This window comes from Podarcis cretensis, assembly GCF_951804945.1.
Source record: "Podarcis cretensis genome assembly, chromosome: 5".
Classification (NCBI taxonomy): domain Eukaryota; kingdom Metazoa; phylum Chordata; class Lepidosauria; order Squamata; family Lacertidae; genus Podarcis; species Podarcis cretensis.
This window is the reverse complement of record NC_137174.1, coordinates 70881533-70906006: the sequence shown is the minus strand read 5'-3', so window position 1 is coordinate 70906006 and position 24474 is coordinate 70881533. Positions and strand designations below refer to the sequence as shown.

Here is a 24474-nt window from a genome sequence, read left to right as displayed (position 1 = left end):
GGTCACCATGATCCTAATCCCCATGTGCTCATAAAGCTTCATCACCATCCATACAACCACCTCCAGGGTAGTTCTCTCACACGAGTAAACTCCCCTCTGGAGAGGAAGTTAAAAGGTCTTGATTGGTTTATTGGTTTGCAGGAACCAGCCACACTGGAGAAAGCCTGCATGCAAGGTGTGCCTGTCATACAGAAACATACAGGCTCTGGTTACATTAGTGTCAGAATTTCAGCCATTGAGTTTTAAGTTCTTTCTGCTTTTGCAAAGATTTGAGTATGCCAATACGGTGGAGGACATGCAATGCATGCCAAAGCTCTCAGGTTGTATCCCTGCAATCTCCAGTTACATCTGGTAGAGAGGGCTTTGTTAGAAAACCTGGAGGGACACTGCTGGTTACTGTAGGAAGTACCAAGTTACATGAATCACTATTGATCCTGGTGAGTGCATGTAGGTATCTACATATAGACAGACAGATAAAGAGGTGTGTGTGTGTGTGCGCGCGCGCGCACGTATATGTGCATGCATACCTAACATTGCTAATAACACATACCTTGTGGCATTCTTTGTCATTACTAAGGACAAACACATTGCCATTTATTACAAAAACAAGGGGAGCTTATGAAAGTCACATGGGTTTGTGTGCCAGTGACATCAGTGGCATGATCCCGCATATGAATGTATTTATGTCTGATGCCTAAAGATGTAGAACATTAAGATTTTATATGCATTGTTTTACTGACTTTGCTAGATGGGTTTTAGTCATCAGCATGTAAAGTCTAATGAGGCAAATACTGCAGCTTGTAAAGCAATATCCTGATGATCACAAACATCCTTGAAGTTTATACACATCAGGATAAAAGGAGGTACAAGGTTTATAATGTAGATTTGTAATTTTTGTTAGATGTTTTGCCTTTAAATGCCTGCAATTCTCCATCTGTTCTCCCAAGTGCAGAGACTGTTAGGAAACCCAGTTTGTGCTGTTTAATTCTCACATTTCCCCTGTAATGAACATGCAGTTCATTAAATTTGGGGGGTGGGGGTGGGGGTGCAATTTGCCTTGTGAGTGTTTAATGCTGCCCAGCCCTGCAATTTCCCACTAACAAGGGCAGTGGGGTTTTGAGCCAAGACAGATTTCGAGAGAGCTGTGTTCAAACAGAAGGGCAGGAGGCAAAGCATTGAAAAGCCTCCCTTTCAATTTGGTGAGTGCAAATATAGTAAAGTGTTTTCCCTTCCAACAGAACTACAACAAATATCTATAATTTGCATCACAGTACATTGTCTTGTTTTGGTATCACTATTCAGGACAATTTGGATGTGTTCCATGGTTGAGTAACCAGAAGGAATCTCAAATTATAATTGTTCTTTTTAAAAAAACAACAACCACCCATTAATACTATTGAAAGCCGAGTCAATCATAAGGGTTCTGTTGGTTAAATGGACTTTTATTCATTGCTATATTAAATGAAAAAAGCTGTAACTTGGCCACCATTCAGAGGCACTGAAAACCATGAGTGCAAGAAATCTACGTGTGTTCTCAAAATTTCCTGCAGCAGCTATCATCACCAATGTGTTAGGCTGTTTTTCAGTCACCCCCATTTTGATGGTTCTCAGCCAAAGCCTGTTTATTGTGCTGCCTCTGGGACTGGTAGGAATGCTCCCACGAGATCTCATGGGGCAATCCAACTTCCCACAAGATCTCATGAGAGCATCCTCACCGTACCCACATATAGTTAAATTTGTGCAAATTAAATGTGTGTAAGATGTGGACATACTGTATAAAACAATAGCACTGTATCTTAAGACAGATCCCATTATTTACATCCTTTCAATCTTTGGGAACCACCATTTACACTTTATATCTCCCTTGTTCTTTAGACAGTTTTAGACTGATTTATAAGAAAAAATTAAAAATTAAAAAATTAAATTAAAAAGAAAAAAAGATAAAAGTTCATTTGATTAGCCCTATGCACAAATCTGTTGACACTCTCAAATAATTCTAAAAGGTTGCCGTGCCATGACAGTTCCTCCTCAAGTGTTGTTCAGTAAGACTAGGTCTTCTAATATATAAATTCAGAGTTCTACGTTGTTGAAGGGACAAGTCCTGTATGGCATCATAAAATCACCCCAAGGGTAACAAACTAGTTATCAGACATGTTTGGGGGGGTTTGTGTGATAGTGGCATGTGGGGAATGAATGCAAATTTTGCAAGCTTTCATGGGAGCACCATATTGATGCCATAGAAGGCATATATTGGAGAACGGGTGGGGGGTGGAGAGAGAGAGAAAGGCAGGAATATGAGATCATTAGCTATGATAGAAATCATGAAAGCATACTGGGGGTGGGGTGGGAAATGATCCGCAGCAATAAACTACAAAATCTTTGGGTGGTTTTTTAATGACTTTCTGCAAATGGAACTGCAGAAAACCTGAAACTCAATTAAGAACACCTTGTTCATTAGCATAAACAAAAGGAGAAATCTTTTTTCTTTCTTTCAAGAGAAGCTAAATCAAATAATGAGGATGGTATTACTTTTAAGCCATTACTAAATTACTAATGATATGATTAGACATGCTTCACAACAGCAGCTCCCAAATGTTCTACTTAGGAGCAAACAGTGTATGTGCTCAAAAAGCACTTGAGGATATATGACTTTGGACAATTTGTTCACCAGTTATGGACAGATTCCAGAGTTCTCTGATAAGTGTGGGCTGCAGCTGGAGACATATATGTTGAAGAACTGGACAAACAAGCCTGGCAATAGCAACAGACATGCAAGATCACATTAGCAAAGCTCTTGCATTCATAGCAAGTATCGAAATATTAAGTATGCAGTTATAATCCTGTGACCGATACTTTGTGAACTCCTAGCTGCATTAATCCTAGCCTTAAGAAGTGGAATACTTACGTGCTGGTAATAATATTCCAGTTTCCTGGTTCCCATACCTGTGACAAAAAGCCAATGGATGACGTTTCCTTCTTTGTTAGAAACGGCATTGGACCAATTTTGTGTGTGTGGTTTGTACAATTAAAAAATAAATAAATCTGTGCCAGGATAACCTAAATTCTGAATTTAAAAAGCAGATTTCCACAACCTGTATAAATTATGCAGATTAATGCACAATCTTGCTTTCCCCCCATAATATAGTCTGCTCTGCTTGTCATGGGAAAAGGCAAAGACCTGCGAAGCCCAAACAACTTAAAATTCTATTCAGCATTTTCTACACCACATGTTTTCAAGACCATTGGTTCAGCCATAAAGACTAGAAACTTGATTTTTTATTTATTTTAAAGATACTGATATTTGGAGGAGCTATGTCAAGAGAAAATATTCATTTTCTCTGTAGGCTGAATAGACGTGTAATTTTTGTGATTTTTCTTTTCAATCTTCTCATGAACATCACCCCATTGCTTTGATAAATGATGATGTATAATGTTGACATAAACCTAAAGTGCTTGCTTTTATATAAATGCCTTTGTTGATTTATTTGAAGGGTGGGAAGATTCCCATCAGGTGGACTGCGCCAGAAGCAATTGCCTATCGTAAATTTACATCAGCTAGTGACGTCTGGAGTTATGGAATTGTAATGTGGGAAGTGATGTCCTATGGAGAGAGGCCTTATTGGGATATGTCCAATCAAGATGTAAGTAATCTTCACCTTCATCTAAATACTGCCAATGTTAGACCTAGGTATCTGATATCAGTAACTGCATTCCTGTACATGTGTACTCTGAAATACATTTCAATAGGCATGGGATTGCTGCCGACAGCAGAATTATTACAGGTCGCTGATGGTTTTCTCAAGAACTGATGGCTTGAGCTCCCTAGCCTGGGTATTTCTTCCTCATAGTTCAACTGCCCACTGCTTCTGGGAGCAACATTTGTAAGGTCTTAGTAAAAAATTCAAGGAAATAGGAGGTGGGTTCCTCTTAATGCAGTGCTGCAATAATGCTACCAGACTCAATAGGACTCTGGATAAATTCAAATGACCTTTTAGCACACTATAATTTCCCATAATATGCATGTAATCAGCTGATGCACTAGCAGTCTCTGTCTTCCTGCAAAGCAGTAAGTATTCTTTTGCCATCAACTGAATTAAAATGTATGGTAAAATAAGTTGTCTTTCTACCCTCTGTGTCAGAATTGTTGCTCCAAAGACAGGATTGTGATCTTCTGAATTAATATGAGACAAAGTCCTATGTGATTAGCCCATCTTTCATGGTTGCATAATTCGCACACAGCCCCCAGTCATTATGACAATGCATCATTTAGGAGCAACTCCCACCCAGCTTGGGGACTGCCTCTGAGGAACACCATTGTGGAGGTGGATAGAATCTACTATTTGCATGCATCACTTCTTTTTTTAAGTCAGACCGCTCCATAAGTTGTGTGTGTGTGTGTGTACATTTGTCTGTACTTTTGCTTCATGCCATGTGAAAGCATTGAAATGAGTTAAAACTCTTGCAAATGGAACCTCAGAAAAGGAAAGCATTTATCCATTTGCAAAGCATTTCAGGTATTCTAGTGTGGAAAGAAAATTGTTAATATTGATTCTGTACCACAATTTCCCACTTGAGGATCCGTTAAGAATACATCAGTAAAACTGGTTTTCCAATTAAGGGTAAATATTTCAAACCCTAGTGTGGGTTTACATTCATATTTTTGAACTAATAATGCTAATCTAAGACTGCACAAAGAATTTCATTGGGAACATGTGATATTATTATTATTGTGCAAAATGTTTAAGCAATAACAACAATAGAAGATATGTCCTTGGGGGACATTAAAAAGCAGCTTTAGTAAATGACCCCTTGTAAATTATGCAACTCTCTTTAACTGTACCATCTGGACTCCTTCAGTTCATTCCAAGAGGGAGTTAATAAAATTCCTGCTATTGTAGAATAGTCCTGAAGAAAAAGAAGAATCTAATATATAGCAGAACATTTTAGAAAAGGACGACAGTCCGGTGAAAATGAGATATAACCTTTACCAGGAGGATTTATAAGCAGATTAACATTTCTTCCGTCCTCGATCTGGAGATATGAAACACTGAACACTTTAGTTCAAGGCAGGAAGCTGCATAATACTCACCCACCTTCTTTTGTATAACTGAAAAGTTTCCAGCATTGTTTACATGTGGATGGCATTGAAGCTGAAAAGAGATTTCCTTTTAATTTCCTTCAGATGTGGAATATATTTCAGGAGGGCCCACAGCTCGGCGGCCGAATACATGGTTTGCATGTGTAAGATCTCAGACTCAATTGCTCGCCTCTCCAGTTAAAGATGAGATGGGGAGGCCACAGCCCTCCAGAAGTTATTGCATTCCCATCAGCCCCAGACAGAATGGTCACTGTGATGGGACTTGGCGTCTAATAGCACCAAGAGGGCTCTAAGTCCCCCATCTCTGAGTTAAAGGATCGCAAGCAGAAGATCTGGAATAGAGCTGACACTTTTCAGAGTAGGCAAGCTTTAGCTCAGAATAAACAAAAAGGCACTAAGCAGTTAGCATGAAAACAAAGCTTCAGATGTTCTCCGGAAACATTATGAGCTTTTAGTAACCAAATGGAATTCGGAGCAAGGTTGAATTAGGTTTGCTGATGCTTTTTATGCCCTCTTGCCCATGAGAGAGCAAGAAGAATGCCCACATTAATTGGGCCAGTGATGTAGCTATGACGCCTTCTGCTAGTGGAGGCAAATGAGAAGCTATGCAGCTCACGTCACACAGATTGTCACATAGATAAAGAAATACTGCACAGTGGCGGTGAGGAGGAATCTTTCTCCTTGCAATTAGAATGCAAATAAGGCTTGGAAAGTTATTAATTTTGTGGTTCTGAATAGGGCAGGGTTGGTAGCCTTGGAGACGACACTCTTCTCTGTTTGCCTTAATGCCTAGTGGCAATGGAAGTAGGAGTCCACGTTGCCTGCCTTTGTGCCTTACCCCGACACTTGTGAAACCAGTTGTATGGTTGTGTGAATCAATGTGTGTGGCCAATTAATCTTGCTTCTCTCTGTAAAGACTACCAACAAGAGTGCCCATTAGTGCCAACTGTGACGGGGTGAAGGGTTGCGAACTGGGTAGACCGGGCTGTGAGGAACTGGATCTTGATTATGCATGAGCTTATTCTACATAGGTTTGCCAAACAGGCAGTATGTGATAATGAGCCATATGTATGGAAGGGTTTATGGTGTCCTTTATACAGACAAGTTTTGGATCCCGTTGGATACTGTTTATAATTACACACTTTCAAGTGACACAGTAGGCCAGTTTGCATCTGGCCTTTGTGGGTGCAGAACAGCCCAAGGCAATTTCCCTCTCACATTGCATGGGAGACAGACAGATTTAGGGAAGGGAAAACAGGACCAGGTGTTCCTGGAAGTGGAGTGGAGCTGAGGGAAACAGTAATACCGTCCGGTCAGTATCTAGGACATATGGGAATTGTTGACAACTTCAAGAAATCTCATTTTGGTTCTACTTCCAAAATGATCGGCTGTCAGTAAAGCAACAAAAGTGTTAATGTGTGATGTGCTCATCTACTTGCCTGTATATTTAGTCATTTAGTCTGTAATACTAAACCTTGGGAACAAGCTCCATTAAATTCAATGTAACTTATAATGTAATCCTAATCATGTCTACTCAGAAGAAAGTCCTACTGAATACAGTAGGGCCTACTCCCAGGTAAGTGGGGTTGGGGTATACCCTTTCTACTGAGTAGACATGTTAGAGGATTGCTCCATTGAATTCATTTCCTCCCCTAGTTTCTAATTTGGAAGGCATTTGCTATGACTTATTATAAGACAGGAGTTTTAGAAATAAAATCTAAAGCAAATAACAGTCATTTTTCTTCAGTCTCAAGTTTAAAATGTAATACATTTAAAATGCCTCCGCTCTCCATTATTTTAATAATGCAAACTCTTAATTACAGTTTTCTGAAAAAGCAAACAATAAATATTGGGAAGTCCAAAAATAACTGAAGCTTTTATACAAACACGTATTTACTGTTATTAAATGTGCACTTCTTTAAAATGCCAAACTTATTGAAGGTTACCCCATTTTACAAGTATTAAATATATTGTTTTATTTAGCTCTCCTAAAATGCTGCCTTTCATTTGTTTGTTTGTTAGGTTATCAAAGCCATCGAGGAAGGGTATCGGCTGCCGCCCCCGATGGACTGCCCCATTGCTCTCCATCAGTTGATGTTGGACTGCTGGCAGAAGGAACGCAGTGACAGGCCTAAATTTGGACAGATTGTCAACATGCTAGACAAACTCATCCGCAACCCCAACAGCTTAAAGAGGACAGGCTCCGAAAACTCCAGGTGAGCTGCGCTTTCTTAATGGTGATGAATGAGGGAATATACTGGTGGCGACAGGCAGCTGTAACTCACCTCAACTTCTTTGCTGAAACTGAAGTCTACTTCATAACGCTGGCCAGATTCTTTACACTTCCCACCCCCACCCCCGCTTCTGGTTTTTCTTTTCTAAGATTGCAGTGGAAAGACTGTTGCCTGTTTGGGTTACACTAGCATTCCATTGGTCCACTGTATGCGGGAAAGATCCTTGTGGGATTTTGAAAGTACAGTCTCTTTTTTCTTCTCTTGTCTTTTTTCCTTCTTTATATTGCTGAGCTTTGAGCGTGAACATTGTTATAATGTAAGGTTTAGGTAACTCTGAAAGTGCCTGGAAGATTAGCTTCTTTTCTAATTGGAAAGGGAATACGATACAAAATATGGAACCTTTAAAAAGTTTTATTTATCCTCCTCAAGTCATTGACCACAACAGAAATGTAAGGCTTTAATGTTCAAGGCCTGTGTGTTGTTCTAATTTTAATAAATATAGGGTTTTTAATTAAGAAACAATTTGAAAACAAGGGGCAGAGGTTAATAATCCTCATCCCCAAATAAACTTTACAGGTAAGAGCAGCAGTGGTGACTCTGTCATTGCCTGCTCAGGAGTGAAGGCCAAACATAAAAGCTGGTCTTATTTGGGAGTGAGTCCTATTAAATTCAGTGTAATTTATTTCTGAGTAAACGTGCATGGGATATCACATTGTGTGAGTCATTTGGGGTTGTTGCCTATGTAAGAAAGAAGTAGCTAATATGGGGTTGGATCCTAAGAACCACTTGTGGAATGAAGTTGGTAGTAGGAACACCTCCAGCTCTCTGTAGCTCCCAAAAATCTTCTCAGAAGATGCCTCTGCCCAATCACAGCCCCACCTCATTCAGGAGAGGCCACTAGTTCTCAGGCTCCTGTACATGGAAGAGAGGGCTATTACTGACTGCAAGTCACAATGGCTATGTAGTACCTTCATTGTCTGACGCAGCATAAATATCAGTTGCTGGTATTCACAAGAAGGCCAAGTGCTTTTTGGTCCTGCTTGCAGGCCTGTCGTAGGCATCTGCCTGGTTTCTTTGAGAACAGAATGCTGGAATAGATGGACCTTTTGTATCATCCAGCTGGACTCTTGCCTTCCTAAAATAGGGAAATCAGAGTCTTTTGTGGGTCAACATTTATAGATCCTTCACGATTTCTTTTGCCAGTATTGGTGGTGAGGCTACTTATAACAGGGTGATTGTTTTTAGATTGGCATGCCAGTCCTCACAGTACAGGTAAGGCAGGCCTCGTTCAGTTGAGATGAACAGGAATAGAAGCATGGATTCTCATGCTTGTGAGCTCTTTATTTCTTAGCAGTTATTTGTCTGCTTAAAGAAGGGGGAAATTTCCCTCAAGTGCATAATCAATCATGTGTCTCCAGGAACAAGTTGTCATAGCTGGCCAGAGGCGAGATATGAAACAAGAAGGAAATATTCTAAAAATGACACAGATCTTACACTGAGGGGAAACAACTATTGCATTTCTCTCAAATGAGACTTCTCTTACAAGTGCAGGTGTCATCAGAGGCCAGACCGTACTAGATTCAGCTGCTGACAGTCTGGTATCAAGGAAAAAAAAGTGGTTTTTCATGTTTAAATGAGTATGCCTCTCAGTGACCATTGCTTACCATTTACATTACCAAAGACAGGTTATTAGCCCTCTGAGGCCACTATCCTCCTGTTTTCTCCAGATTGCTCTAATTGCATCTGGAGCCTGGGAAGTGTATCCCTCTGTCTGTGTTAAATTATTTAAGAGAGAGTGTGTCACATAATACCAACTGTTTAATCTCCTTCAGTTGTATTTGATCTTGGTCTGCTGATAAGCATAGATCTCTGACAACCATTAGCTACTACTGCAGTGTAGAATCTGATATTCATAGCTGATTTCCACAAAGTGTCGAAAGTACCTTTTTACACGGGGACGCAGTGCAGAGCAAAAGATGTCTGTTTGCACTTTCATGTGAATCTGTACAGCAAAAGCTACCAAATGCGTGCTCTTTTGTGACTGCCTATTGCTCACCTCTTTGATGCATGCTAAATATATCATCTGCAGAAAGAGGTGTGGTGGCTGTTAAGAATGAAAAATAGCATTCAATCAAGATGAGAGCAATCCTGGACAATAACTTATATACAATGCCTTTAATACACCCAGTCTTTGATCTCATTGAAATAAATTAAAACAGCTTTTTTAAAAAATAAAAAAATAAAAAATCACCTTCGTAATAATCTTGAGATTTGAGTAAGGTGCTATGGCCTATTCAAAACCAGTGCTGTGTGCAAAGGGTGTAAAAAACAAAAACAAAAAACTGTATTAATAGATGTGTTGATGGTGTTAAGATCCTGCAGATAATCTGAACTGGAACACGAACACACATTCCACAAAACAAAGATCAAAGACGCCGTTATTCTGTGCCAGGCACACATGCCATTCAGAAACTGATTGATTAAAGTGGATTAACTCCCTGCCATCCCAGCTTTCAGTGTGCCAGGTTGAAGCCTTCCTTAAGTTCTCAGCTTCCAAACTATATGAGAGCACATAGTTCCTCTAGTGACGTTTCAGTTCTGTTGAATTAAGATCTTCTTTTTCATGGTAGACAAGAAGTACATGGGGAGAGGCTGGTTCTGTCACAGTAGATTGTTTCCCATTTAAGACCTCATTTACTTTTCAAAGTGTTATGGATGAAACAGGCTTCTGTATCCTGCATTGCATTCTTGGGGGATCAAACTGGTGCAGTCAGTTCTGCCGGTATAATAAATTCTAGGGAAAGGTTGGGTAGGCATCTTCTGGAAATGCTTAATTAAATGGTATCCTGCATTGATGAACAAGTTTACACCAGACTGCCAGTGCAGGCAGTTTCATTTCGGGTCTCTGCGCACCACAGATTAATGTGGCAACAGGCACTTCTGACCTAATTCCATTTTTTAATTATTCATCCTAAGCCGAAGGCTTTTGCACATAGACAGAATTTCCCTGCAAATCATGGGTTCTGACTGTCCCCAGTGGATAACATAGCATGTGTCTGGAGCCTTTTACCGATAGATCAGCTAGTTTTCTGGCAGCAGTCGTGGTAGCACGTTGTTCATCAATGATGAGAGGTGTTGGTTCTGGACATTTGCAGCTGTGTGCTTGAAACCCCAGTTCATATCTTAAGATCTCCACATGAATGCACCCTTGAATGCAATGTATCATGGGGAGAAAAATTATGAGAGCGTTAATTGGCCTTGAGGACATCCCATTATGGTGTCTCTTCATACAGGCTTGGCCACAGGGTGTATGATGACATTGTAGTGGCATTGCAGCTGCATTACAGTATCACAAATGTTTAAAAAATGAGATGTGTGACACTTTACAGATTGTTCTCCAAAGGGACTGAAACTTAACCTCATCAGACAGAACTTTAGTAACTGTCTTTGTCAACAGCTTGGTACTAGTTGACTTGAAGGATTGTCCTTCTCCATGTATTGCCCACTCAACCACTTTGCTGTGTGGTATCCATTTGGCACTTGAAATCAATCTTTTAGCTTGGCAGCACCTACACTTTGGAACTCATTGCCTCTTGACATCAGGTTCCTTTGCTGTACTCTTTTCAGGACTTGCTTAAAACAGTTTAGCTCCCAGAGCCTATCCAAATGTGTAGAAATTGACACATTTTAATCTGTTTTCATGCTAACTGTTGATTTTAATGATATTTAGGTTCTTTTTTTAAAAAAAAAAATGCCTGTTTAACTTTTATTTTCCATTACAATTCAAATGTGTAGGGCTGTGTTCTTGTTTTTTTGAAAACCACTTAGAGGTTCTATCTACAATCAAATGGTACATACATTTTGTTAAAGAAATAAAATAAACAGTGGCTCAACTTTCTACAATCTAGCAGAAAAGCAGTGCATTGTGGAAAACCTTTTTTTTTTTTAAGGGACATCACTTAGGATTAGCTATATAGAAACAAATATGTTTGCAATGCTCCCCACAATATTTTCACCTACATTTTCATATCTGTCTCTGTGTATACATATTGAAGTTACACATTGTGACCGTGTAAATATAGTCCTTAAGTGTTTTGGAACGTTTTGCCATATATATTTGTGTAGGAAACTATTGCATATTTGTTTATTCACAGTATTTATACTCTGCTGTTCAGGTAGAGCTCACAAAGTAGTTTGCAGAAGATTATTATAACTATAATCACTGATGGGGAAAAAAGTTACAATAGACAACTTGTTTATGTAGAAAAAGCTGTTATTGCTTCTTCTCACTCCCCTCAGGGCAAGATGGTTCTGCAGAAGCCATGTGGTAGTAGTTGGAGGCGCTTGTTTCTTACAAATCTCTAGGATTTATATGCCTCTCTTATCTGTTACTGAGCACTGATTATGCAATATAAAGTCTAGCTGGATTTTTGTTCTTGTCGCTGTGACATCTTTTTAATCATGTTCTTCTGTTGTTGTTCCTAGACCTAATACAGCTCTGTTGGATCCAAGTTCTCCTGAATTCTCAGCCGTAGTTTCTGTTGGCGATTGGCTCCAAGCTATTAAGATGGAGCGATACAAGGATAACTTCACAGCTGCCAGCTACACTACCCTAGAGGCTGTGGTGCATATGAACCAGGAGTAAGTACTCAGCGGTATAACAAAAAAACTGGTAAATCTGGATATTTAATCGGCTTTTTTTGCTTTACACTGCATATCATTGCATCCATTACAATATTAGAATGCCTTCAGTCTACAATGTGTGCCGTTCCAAAATGCCCTTCAGCTGCTTTAATCAAGCATTAGTATACATTCACCTTGCTTTGCCTTCTTTTCTCCTTTTTTGTGTATGTGCCTGTCTCAATATATTTTAATGGATTTTACTTAATATATTTTACTGGATCCACTTCTGACAAAAAGTTTTCACTCTTCGGCTTCTTTCTTTTTTTGCTTCATGCAGCGACCTGGCAAGAATTGGAATTACCGCCATTGCACACCAGAATAAGATTCTGAGCAGTGTGCAGGCAATGAGGACCCAAATGCAACAGATGCACGGAAGAATGGTTCCCGTTTGAGCCAGTACTGAATGAACTCAAAACTCTTGAAATTCGTTTACCTCATCCATGCACTTTAATTGAAGAACTGCACTTTTTTTACTTCTCCTCGCCATTTGAAATAATAATAATAATAATAATGATAATAATAATAATTAAAAAAGAAGAAGATTTGCAGCGTCGATTGATATATAAAGTTTGCCGGGAGTGTTGCGGGGAGGGGAACTACAGAAATGACAGCCTGTCATTTGTGAACAGGCCTGGAACAAATTTATCTCTTGGAATATACTTCTGTGTTGATCGACATTATGTAATATACATGTATCTATATAACATCACATACAAGTTCTGATGCTGTGTTTGCTGCCAGATACTGTGCTTAAAGGAAGGAAGGTACTGTTGTTCCCTCAACAGCCACTGGGATTACAATCATTGTGTTTGGTCTGTGGGGTAAACCACAGTTATTCACCTTTTAGTGGAATGAATAATCTTCTGTACCAAGACATGTTGGCATATTCTGGGCATCAACGGTACCTTGCAGAAACCTTGAGGGAAAATATCCTATGGGCTGATCAGTGCCTCTCAATCGAAGATTTGCCCACTTCCAAGCTGAGACGGAGAGCAATCTTTATGGATTACTGGATTATTATTTTTTTGAGGCTGGAGAGTTTCTTGAGGCTTATACCGATCATCATTTTTGAACTCGCATAAGTCAGCCATTCTTGACTGTGGATCTTCCAGACTTGCATCCTTTTGCCCTTCTAAGAGACAATTGATTGTGCAACATTGAAAAGGTCAGTGGGACTATGGTTTCCCCTTTGTGATAATGGTGGCTTCATTTCCTTATCAGTAATAAAAGAGAATGCACTGATGGGATGTAGCTAGTAAAATATCCTTTCCCCCCTTTTTAATTTAGTAAGACAATTATTCTAGATGTTTGTTTTCTACACATCGTGGAGGGCATAAGATTTCATTAGTTGACTCCATCAACCAACACTAGAATGTATGAAATCTCTGCATTGGAAATCACTTTTGTAGGTCTGTGTAGGATGAACTTTACATAACATTTTGTGGTGTGCAGATTACATGGTTCAATTCTGCATGCATTGGGCTCTACACACATAGGTACCTATTTGATTATGACTCATATAGACCATGGCACATAAAGAAAAAATGTTGACATGAGGGAAAACCACCAAAGGCCTAGGAAAAATCTGTATTAGTTTGCTACACAAGAAGCTTGACAGGAACTACAACCCTACCCTAAATTAATATGCTTATTTTATAAGCCAGTCCCACTAGCTACCTGTTTGTTATGTGAAAATTCACTTATCCGAACGTAAAGCTTTATGCCCAGACATCACTATACACTTCATAGATTCAGATTTCTGAATAGCTGGAGTTTGGCCACTTTTTTACTTCCTTGCTTTGTTCTGCTTTGCTGAGGGAGTCATTTTCAGGCAGAAACCATGCAGGGTGGGAAGGCAGGTGCAATTTTTGGACGAATCAGTGAGCTGGAGAGATTGGACAAATAAGTTTTCCCCTTTGTCTTTCTTCTGCTGGTAGGCTGCAGCCTTTTCAGGAAGAAATTATGGAGGATTGGGGGGAGAGATTGGACAAATCCCTGATTAGAAATAGGAAATAATGGAAATTGTGGACTTGCTATGCGAACATTCACCTAATGAACGATTTCCAAGGAACATATCCAAGGGGCCTGCATGTATTTATCCTTCTTAACATCACTGAGAGTTGGAAAAGTGCTGTATGCTCCAGGCTCACTTGCCAAGCTGTTTATATCAATCAGACTGTTTTTTTAAAAAAATTAAAATTAAATTTAAAAAAATTAAAGTAAATTAAAAAAAAATTAAAATCCTGCTCTCTGCACTGTATGTTCCTTGTCTATTTAGAACAAATATTAGATCAGCACAAGGAGTGCTGATGAAAGGGAAAATGTTTAATTTACAGCTGTACCCACTTTTTACTTTGATCTGTCATTCAAAAGTGGTGCACAACCCGACTTCATCCGTGTTTATCTGGAAAACGCTCTCAGTTCAATGAGGCTCACTCCCAAAGAAGAGATTACAGCCTCAGATCCAGATCTTGGTTCATTTTGCAACCAGAAAAGTGTGCAGGAATGAAAGAGAATCAAACCTATTGATGATTTGGTGTAGAGAATATGAGTGTCATAAGGTGAGGCCACCTGCTAGAAGTATTTCAGCTGAGCTTATTATTTTGAGGATGGCAACATCACCTATTAGGTTTTCAGCTTTGATTTCCCCCTCTCTCTAGTTCTATCTACTCATGACAGCAGCTTCAGCACAAAAAGAGAGTGACACTCAGGTTTGATTTGTTAGAAATCACTGCACTTATTTGGAAGCCAGGAGCACTGAGTGAATTGAACGAGTCAAACTTGCCATATTCCCAACGTCACTCTTGTCATTTTTTGTCACTTGCAACAACAACTTACCAATTTTAACCACAAGCTTCCCCTATGAACTTGATTCTGAAAGCAAATGGTTGCGAACATGGGATGCTAAATTTGGATCCTGTCAAAAACTGTGACAGCTTAGTAAAACCTCTTAGCAGAATTACCCATAAAAGCTTTTCATGTTGAAGACTATGGAGATGTGTGTTCCTGAAAGGTGACTTAAACAGTCATATTTTAACACATTTGCTGGTGAATGTTAGTCTTTGAGTTTTCCTGAAAATATTAAAGTCTTCCTCAGCCAAATAAGAATGGAAGTCCATCTCCCCCACTTCCTAAAACTTTTTCCAAAAAGCAGCTGGTGTGTGGGTATGTATGTTTGCATGAACATTCAGAATAGAGTTAGACTCGGGGAGATGGGCTTTTATAACACCCCCCCCCCCGTGCTGTTAACCCCACTTAAAATGGTTTCCTCCAAGTTTCTATGGTTTTTTTAACCCTAAAAGGACAAATAGCAACTTCATTGAAAGGGAGGAGAATGTTTTTACTAGGGAAAACAGCATTGGCATTAAAATTTCATCTCCACCCATTCCAAATTATTTGATTCTCCAGGTTTCCACCCTCAAATTTAAAGAGATCTTATCAGACCTTGTTTAATTTTGTTTTGAAATGCAGAGAAATTTGGGGGCTCTCTTCCCAACCTGCAGTGATGTAAGCTATATACATGTAGTCAAGTATACAGACATACTTGTTTTGAACATACTTGGCTGAACTAGAATACAGCCAAAGAATGATTACCATGGACAATGGACTAAACCATGATTTAGCACTATGTTTAAAAATCAGAATGGACCTGAGTAAAGCCTCAGTCACCCTCTCACATACAAACCCCTCTCCAAATCTTATGTGGCTGGGAGAAGGAATTTGCCAGTATGTATTTTCCCTTTCAAAGAATCCTGGCTTAGTGTTACACAGAAATCAGAAATTGTGGCTTAGCACAAATTCTAGACCATTCTTCCTCAACTTCAGCCCTCCAGATGTTTTTGGCCTACAACTCCCATGATCCCTAGTTAGCAGGACCAGTGGTCAGGAATGATGGGAATTGTAGTCTCAAAACACCTGGATGGCCGAGGTTGAAGAAGCCTGGTCTAGACAAACAATTCACCTTTGGCTTTGTGAAGCTGGCTTATTATCAAATTCACCAGAGCTTGTTTTAAACCACTGTCTGATTCATATCAAATCCTAAGAGAGGATTCTTTGAAATTAAACTAAACAAAGCCCTTCTCCAAACCATGCAAGAGACAGAGAGTGCTTCAAGGCTCCAGTGAGGCATGTTATAGGTGTGTGGAACCTTTTTCACCCAATGGGTCAGATATTTATCTCCTCCAACCTGCTTTGGCAGGTGGGTAGAACCACCCACCTGTCAATCATCTGGTGTCAAAATGATCCTGCCCATGTGTTGAAATTGACCTATGGGGATGAGGGGAGATATTGACCAAGCAGGACTGAACTTTCTGCCCAGCGGCTGATGAGGAGGGAGTTCAATTCTGCTGTGTTTGGCTACATAGCTGAGTTCCACATGGGGAACGCACTGGTGCAGCTGATCATCGCAGAAAGTAGGATTGAACTCCCCATCCTCCACAGGCCAAGTCTTGACAGGAGTGCAGTCCTTCTTTCTGCAAGGTTCAGCTCTGCGAGCAAGCAAATAAAGTGTCAAATATTCAAAACAGGAGATAATGTCACTAATCTGTTGGCCCCTCTAGCACAGAAATATTGGGCAATTCTAGGAAAACAGCAGCAGGCTCACACATCCCTCCCCAGACTTCTAGGGTAGAGTAAACTCTCCTGTCTCCCCTACGCTGATTTGTGAACCTCAACCATAAAAGGAACTTTATCAACACAAGATGCTGCCTTAAACAGTATCTATCTAGCCTAGGATTATCTGGTACTGGCAGTGGTTCTCCAGGTCCTCAAGCGAGATTCCTTTGTGTAATCAGGAGATTTCAGAGTATTGAATCAGGGACCTTATAAATGCAAAGCAATCATATACTGCCCTACAGTAATGGCTATAATAATTCAAGCAGCAAGATGATAGGCTGAAAAAGGCATTCCAATCCTCATCCTAGCATTGGCTGCTCAAAATAGCAGGTCTTCCCATTTGGTGACCCATTTGAACAAATGTGGACCCTGTGATCATAATCTGAGGCCCTTCTTTTCCATGAGAGGTCTAGAGAGAAGCAACATGAAAACAGGCCTTTTCTGTGTTGGCTCCCCATTTGCGGAATGCTCTCCCCAGGGTGGCTCGCCTGGCGCCTTCACTGCAATTTTTTAGGCACCAGGTGAAAACATTTCTGTATAACCAGACCTTTACTGATTAACACTTTATGGCCTTCAAAATGTGTTTGTGGGAGGAGAGTTATTAGTTTGTTTTCGTTTTCATTTTATTATGTATTTTGTGTTCTTACTTTGTATGTTTATGTTGTGAACCGCCCTGTGATCTTCAGATGAAGGGTGGTATACAAATGTAAAATAATAATAATAGTTTGATGGTTGTCTTTTTTAAATAGGGAAAATGGATCCTGCTTTCTTGGACTCAGCCCTTCCTGGTGCCCATGTTGGCCTTGGAGGATAACAGGCCAGAGACAAAAGCCTTCCAGTGTCCCGGTTTACTCAGCACTGAAGATGGACTACATAAGCAGCATTGCTCCCTGAAGAGTGTCTCTTTGGCTTTCTTCTTTTTTTTCTATTTTTCTTTTCCTTTTTTTGTTGTCAGCAACAAAACTGAAAGATGAAATGGCCCAGATGCGGCTCTTTCATTGCCACTTGAGGAATGTACTGTATCAAAGCCCTACAGACTTCTCTTTCCTCGCTCCATTTATTTAATTTTTGTGTAAGTGCGTGTTCTCTCTTCTTTTTTTCTCCTGCATGTCACTGCTGCATCAGTATGAGTGCAAGTAGCAGAGCTCTACATGTCATAACGATGGACGCCAGGGTTAGGTGCCGTAGCACAGAGCCCAGTTCACAAAAGCTGAGACTGCGTGGGACAGTGAAGTGATCCTTTACAGGGGGGGGGGGGAGTGTGCCATTGCGATAATATCGATATTTTTTAATAGAATGGAAAATAACTTATTATCTCTTCCGGGAATGTGTGAGTGTACGTATGGCCTTGGGTGTGTGGGTGTGTGCTTCTGTGTTGCCTGTTGCCCAGGGCCACCTGTGAACATGCAGATAGCATCTCAGAGAACTTGGCAGTTGTTGCTGAGCTGCTGAGTTTCCAGGCCAGTAGGTGAGCTATGCAACGGTGGCGAGAAAACACACACACTCCTGAATGTTACAGTCCTGTATCTATTCATGTATTATGTAGCTGCCACACTAACCTTAACAAATAGTTATTCAGCCTAGAGCAGGGGCGCCTTCACTCGAGTTGTGGAGTGATCCATTGTGAGTTCCATAACTGTGATAAAGAATTCGATCGATGACCATTAGTCTTGTCGAGGCCTGTTCATTATCGAAGCAGCAGTACCTTAAGGGGGAAAGTAGGTGGAGATGAAGTCTTCATCCATCAGTGGGTTGTTTTGAACTGAACTATTAAATAGCCTTTTTTTCTCCCCCGCCCTGGGAAAAAAAAAGCTTTGAGAGACTTGATGAACACAAACAGAAATATGCAATCCGTATCCATTCACAGAAGTAAATTATTCAGTGTGCCACCTGCAAGGAGTTTGGGGCCCATGAATGATTGTTGAGCAAACTGTTTTATTTTCACCCAAGTTAAAGAATACAAAAGGTTTTGAAGGTTTAAGCAAGGGATTTGCAAAAAAAAAAAAACCAACAACCCTCTTTCATGTTCCTATCGTAGGTAAATTTCAATACAGTTTGCAATAAGTGGTAATGACCTACCAGTCCTATATTGGAAAGTTTACAGAGTCTGGAGAGTTCACTGTTAATTTTCTGAAGACTGTTCTTGGAGGCGAGCTGAATGCAGGAGTCTGGGGAATGGACTGCCATTCCACATTTTGAGCTCAGCAGTTGATGTGCTCGACCTGCTTTCTGGTCACAGAAGACTCTTCCCTACTGAGATACAGTGCAGCACATCAAGCTGAAACAGGACAGTCAAACCTACATGCCTGGCGGGGGGAAATCAAGGAAAAGAATGTGTAAATATTGCATTTAAAATGCTTGGCATTGAATGAGGCCCTAAAACAGTTTCTCTGGAGTTTATTCTTCATCCTTGCCTCTCCCTCCCCCCTGTTTCTTCCTTTCCCATTTCTAAGGTTATTTTTTTGGTCTGATGAACACAAAATTGAAGATCAGTATTTCTCGGTTTGTGTAGTTGTGCTGATGGCAGGACACAGCACTGTCAAGGAGCCGGGGGGCATAAAGTGTTGTGAACTGCAAACCCAGCATTCTTGGATTGCAGTCAAGTGTACTAAACTGAGCTTGGATGGGTAGAAAGACACAACACACTAACAACCTAACAACAACCAGAAATTGATAAGAGAACTGGCCTCCATTTCTTCCTGGTTAAAGATGAGGCATCAGCAGGACTCCAAAACAGCAAACCTCCATACATTAGAAAATTGTTCTGCTCACAACCCCACCAGTTGATGTTTGTCCAGGTTTCTTGCTGTATTAACTTTGTGATGGATCTATGTATTAAATATATATATATGTATAAAACAAAAAGAAGAAGAAGCTGGTTCTTGCCAGTGAACAGGACTTCAAAGCAGTATTTTTCTTTTACGTGACATTTTCATAACCAGAAAGAAAGCATCCTGAATACTAATTAGACAGATTTAAAAGAGAGAGAGAGTGCATTTATTTTTTGGTATCACTACAAGTATGTTGGAATATGCAAGGACTGTGGTTAAAAAAAATTAGAATGTATGAGGCATATGATAATTTAGTCCATTCTGGGAAAGAAGAAGAAAAATCTTAACAATGCATTGCTTGGTTCGCAGATTTGAATGAAATCTTGGTTAGAAATATAGATTTTCTATTTTGTTTTAATTTGTAATTTTTCCCTCGCCATCAATCTTAGGTACACATAACTTATGTCATTTATTTATGGTCTTTTATACCTAGTTTGTAAAATTGTAAAATAGCAAGCTAAATGCAAAAGTTTGCATTTGAAAATAATAAAGTAGTTGCTGTACAAATCTCAAATGTGATTCCTGTTATTAAATATAACTAGCCTTCCCTGCTACTTTCAGGTCTATACTGCACAAAATCAAACTATACTATTTTACTGAATGAGTAGAAGAGTCACAGCATTATCTTCGTTCGCACAATATGATTCGGATCATATCACTACAAAAATGTTTCTTGCTTATAGAAAGGTAGCATGTCAAGAAGTCTAAGTCAGAATTCTCAGTCTTGGTATCTGGTTTTCTGTGTGTAGATATTTATTTGATATAGAGAAGGATTCAAGCATGTTGCTTCTTCCCATTTCAGCTTGAAGTAGTATAGTCCAGAAGGAGGTTTACCACCTTGTCTCCATTGGGTGAATTAGCCCATGGACCACTGAAAATAATGGAAAAGGTAAAGTACCACTGAGACTTAAGGCTCCTCTACACTCACCTTTTGCCCTGCATTTTCTAGGAACAAATCCATGCTTTAAAGCATTGTGTCCAAATGCTTCCCCTCCTGGTGCTTTCCCCATGAAAAGCCATTAAAGGTAAAGGGACCCCTGACCATTAGGTCCAGTCGTGGCCAACTCTGGGGTTACGGTGCTCATCTCGCTTTATTGGCCGAGGGAGCCAGCGTACAGCTTCCGGGTCATGTGGTCAGCATGACTAAGCCGCTTCTGGCAAACCAGAGCAGCGCACGAAAACGCCGTTTACCTTCCCGCCGGAGCAGTACCTATTTATCTACTTGCACTTTGACGTGCTTTCGCACTGCTAAGTTGGCAGGAGCAGGGACCGAGCAATGGGAGCTCACCCCGTCGCGGGGATTTGAACCGCCGACCTTCTGATCAGCAAGTCCTAGGCTCTGTAGTTAACCCTCAGCGCCACTCACGTCCCTCAGCACCACCCATGTCCCATTATTTAATGCTTAATTGGAGCCAACAACAATTTGGGTTTTCCACAGATGGCTGTTTGCTGGATCAGACCAAATGCCCAACTAGTCCAGCATCCCATTCTCACAGTAGTCAAATGGGGTGCCTATGGAAAGCCCACAAACAGAATCTACATGCAATATCACTCTCCTCACTTGTGATTCCCAGCAACTAGCATTCAGAGATATGCAGCCCTCAACACTGGAGGTAGAACACTGTCATCATGCATAAGGACATGGTTGAAGGTACCAGACTGCGAGAAAAGGAAGGATGTGTCTGCAGTCTCTCAAAACAGTGGTCACATTTTTCCCTTGGCCACTCTCCAACTTCCCCAGGCAGGATGAAAGAACAAGAGCATAAATATTAATCCTATCATACAGATCCTTATCATAAATGGAAGAACATCTAATCCAATACAATCAGTTTTTAGTTATGCAACTCAGTTCGCTGTTGAATGGCATTTCAATTTCAGGTCCATAAAAGATTTTATCGAACAGAGTACTTGGAACTGAACAAAGTCGTTAAAAAATAATAATAATAATAATAAATAACCTAAGGAACATGCTTAGAAGTGAACAGGTACTAATCTCATTTAAGATGTGTGCCTGGTTCTCTGCAATTTACATTCCTGAAAGGTTTTGTTCTTGCTGTTTAGATTTGACATAAATCAGAAGTGCACACCCAACTATGCATTGAGAGGAAAGACACAAATGAAGGAACACATCTGGAATAGTTGGAACACCTGTCACCTAATTCAGCAACTTTCAAAAGTTCACCTCCCCAGGACCTCCACAAGGAAATTGATTAACAAGGAATAGCAACCATACCCTCTTTACAGTCACTAGCAGAACAGGAATCTTACCTGTTTACCTAAGTATGCATTGAAAAGCTGACAAATATGCAAAATTTCACCATTGGTCACCTGAATGTAATTACAATATTGCAGATTAGAGCATATTAAGAGGTACCTGAAGTTTGTTATGAAACTCGAAAATCCACCACAGTCAAGGATAATAGATCAATTAATTGATCCTCCCCTTGTGCAGCCAAGATTACAAGCAGATGGCAGTACCTATTGCTACCCCAACACTGAGCTAGACATATCAGTGGAATAAATGTCTCACTGGGTTCCTGCTTTACCTTAACAAGGAAGGACTCTCAGAAGATCAAAAGCATTATCAAAATGTTGGTAGTAGCTCCATCTTCCACAAGCACCAGGAGTCAATCAAACTACTGAAATTATATTAAATGGAGAGGAAACATGAACTTGCTGGCTGTCTCATAAAATGAAGGAGTGGAGCCACTGAAGCGTTTGCTTCACAAGCAACTGAGATTTTTAAGGACTGTAAGTCCTTAAAAAGAGGCATTCTGAGGGCATGGCAAGGCCAGGGCGGGGCTGGGGGACCGATTCTCTCTGCTTAGCTGAGTCACGCAGACTGGCAAAAAGATTATTGTAAACTGACCTCAATTTCAAAGCCCTGTTTTCCCTCTGACAACCTTGGGCTGCTTCATCTGGCAGTAGCCTTGCTCCAGAATGGGGTTTGGATGTGGCATGACTTTACACCAATTTAACTTATACCAGCTTCATTTACGTCAGCTTCTTGTGTCCTAAACCCCTCAGGAAAGAACGGTAGAGCAGGACCTGGTCTGGAGAATAAAGGCACTGTCAGGGTATATATTTTTGCTTTCTCGTCAAGAAATTTGTTTTGAGATCAGAAGGCAGGCCTTAAGGGGGTCGAGGTGAAGGGCTTTGTTAGCAGTGCTTGACCCTCCTCCTTCACATCTGGGCCTGCTCTTATGCCCATGAGAAGAAGTTCCTTCCATTGATGTATTTTGGTAGTGTAAACACTTTATTGATGTATTTTGGTAGCATAAACAGAGTAGTACGACTGTAACAGAAATCCAAACGCATGTGCCCCTGGTTATACTACCACTTGCTGCATGCAGTTTTGAGGTCTGTGTAGCCTAGTGAAAGATGCGGGGAAGCATGCCTTATCTTGAGATCTCAGACCATTCCGCTCATGTCAGAGAAGCTAAATGAATTTTGACAATTACAAAAAATGCCTGGTATACTCTAAATCAACAATGTGATTGAGTTCCAGCTACACTTGGGGCCTCAGCCTCAGTTATTTTACCCTTTCCCATTTAAGGAAGTGCCCTTGGGCCATTTACTGATTCTCGATTGAATGGGTAATAGACCTCTGACATATCTTATTTCTAGCTGCAGTCCTGAACATAATTCTTTGTTTACAGCTGCCGCCAAGAGACTTCTATGAATATGTAAATGTTTCTCTTTAAAAAAGTGGAAACCTAAGGCATTTCAGTTCTAATCATCCTTAGTAAAGCAGAGATGGAAAAGTAGCTGCAACGAAGACAAGTCAATGATTTGCTTGAGTATGTGTATGGAATAGGCAGAGCTCTAATATTACATAAATACACCAATATTCATTACACAATTATATCCCACTTAATCGGTTTATGGATTATTCGTCTATAACCAAAGCAGTGCGCTTTTTGTAGGCATTTGCTTGTTGTTCAAGAGCATGTTCCATAAAACATACTATAAAATCACTCGAGGTCCTTTGCAGGCAAAACTGCAAGGGGCTTTTATTACCATTCTGTGTATTAAGTCTAGAAGCAAGACTTTAGACTCCAGTGAAAATGGTTCTTTTCTCACTTAACCTGCGTATGATTTAGAACGAAATCAATTGGAACTGTGTGCCCTAACTGCACACAGGATTACAACCTTGAGTGTTTCTGATCCTCAAGTGTTAGGAGTGAACAACCATCAGTACCTCCAGGTAGGACTTGGGAGTAACACACTCATCCAGGATTTCAGAAAAGGTCCTATCCCAGCCATACACAACGATGCCAGGAACTGAACCAGGGACCTTTCAAATGCAAAGCAGAGACTCTACTACTGAGCTACGGCACTTTACCACTTCACCACTGGCATTGGGATAACATCCTCCACAGCACCTGAGGGCAGGCTATGTAGCACACATATGGCCTACTCCATGCCCCTCAGCATTGGCCATCTGAGGCAGCTGCTTCACTCTACCTCATGGTGGGGCTGGCCCTATATAAAAGTGTATTATTTTAACAGAGATTTCTGGGTATAGGACAGTATATAAATTCAATAAATAATAACAATGACAATAGAAATAATAATATTTGCATATACACTGGTATATAGGTGAGGCTGCAACTAAAAACTAACAAGCTAAAGCATGTATCTTGCAATAAACCTATTTGCATATGAAAACCTTTAAATGGAAGCACATTCTGATTTCTTACTTAGCATTTATGAAAACTGTACTGTAATTATTTCTGCACAGATTTCTCAACACGGTATGGCAAATAACCATGTAGCCATTAAGTATATTTTCATCTTATCAGAACAATAATGTCTGTTTCAAAGTCTGTCTTGTTTCTTTTATTTTTTAACCTTGAAATCTAGTTATTAAAATGTTTATTTAGAGGCCACTCTGTAGAGTGGCAACATCAATGTTGAGCATCTCCAGCTCATGTGCAATTATGGCCATTTTCCATGAGTCGTTGACCTGAAACAAATCAGTGGGCAAGCCAGGACACATGGTCCTGATGTT

The 24474-nt window shown here is 40.2% G+C and overlaps 1 protein-coding gene across 2 annotated transcripts in view; it reads left to right on the top strand.

The window, feature by feature from the left end:
- EPHA4 (EPH receptor A4) overlaps positions 1-17881 on the top strand; it is a 160842-nt gene extending 142961 nt beyond the window's left edge. Inside the window, exons 14-18 of one of the 2 annotated variants that reach the window (XM_079975858.1) lie at positions 3492-3641; positions 7121-7314; positions 11818-11973; positions 12293-13180; positions 17379-17881. In XM_079975858.1, the coding sequence (XP_079831984.1) occupies positions 3492-3641; positions 7121-7314; positions 11818-11973; positions 12293-12407 (615 nt within the window). In that variant the 3' untranslated portion in view covers positions 12408-13180; positions 17379-17881. Of the gene's footprint in view, positions 1-3491; positions 3642-7120; positions 7315-11817; positions 12005-12292; positions 13181-17378 lie in introns of both variants that reach the window. The other variant, XM_079975859.1, reaches the window with a different exon arrangement.
- Positions 17882-24474: the final 6593 nt, after the last annotated feature.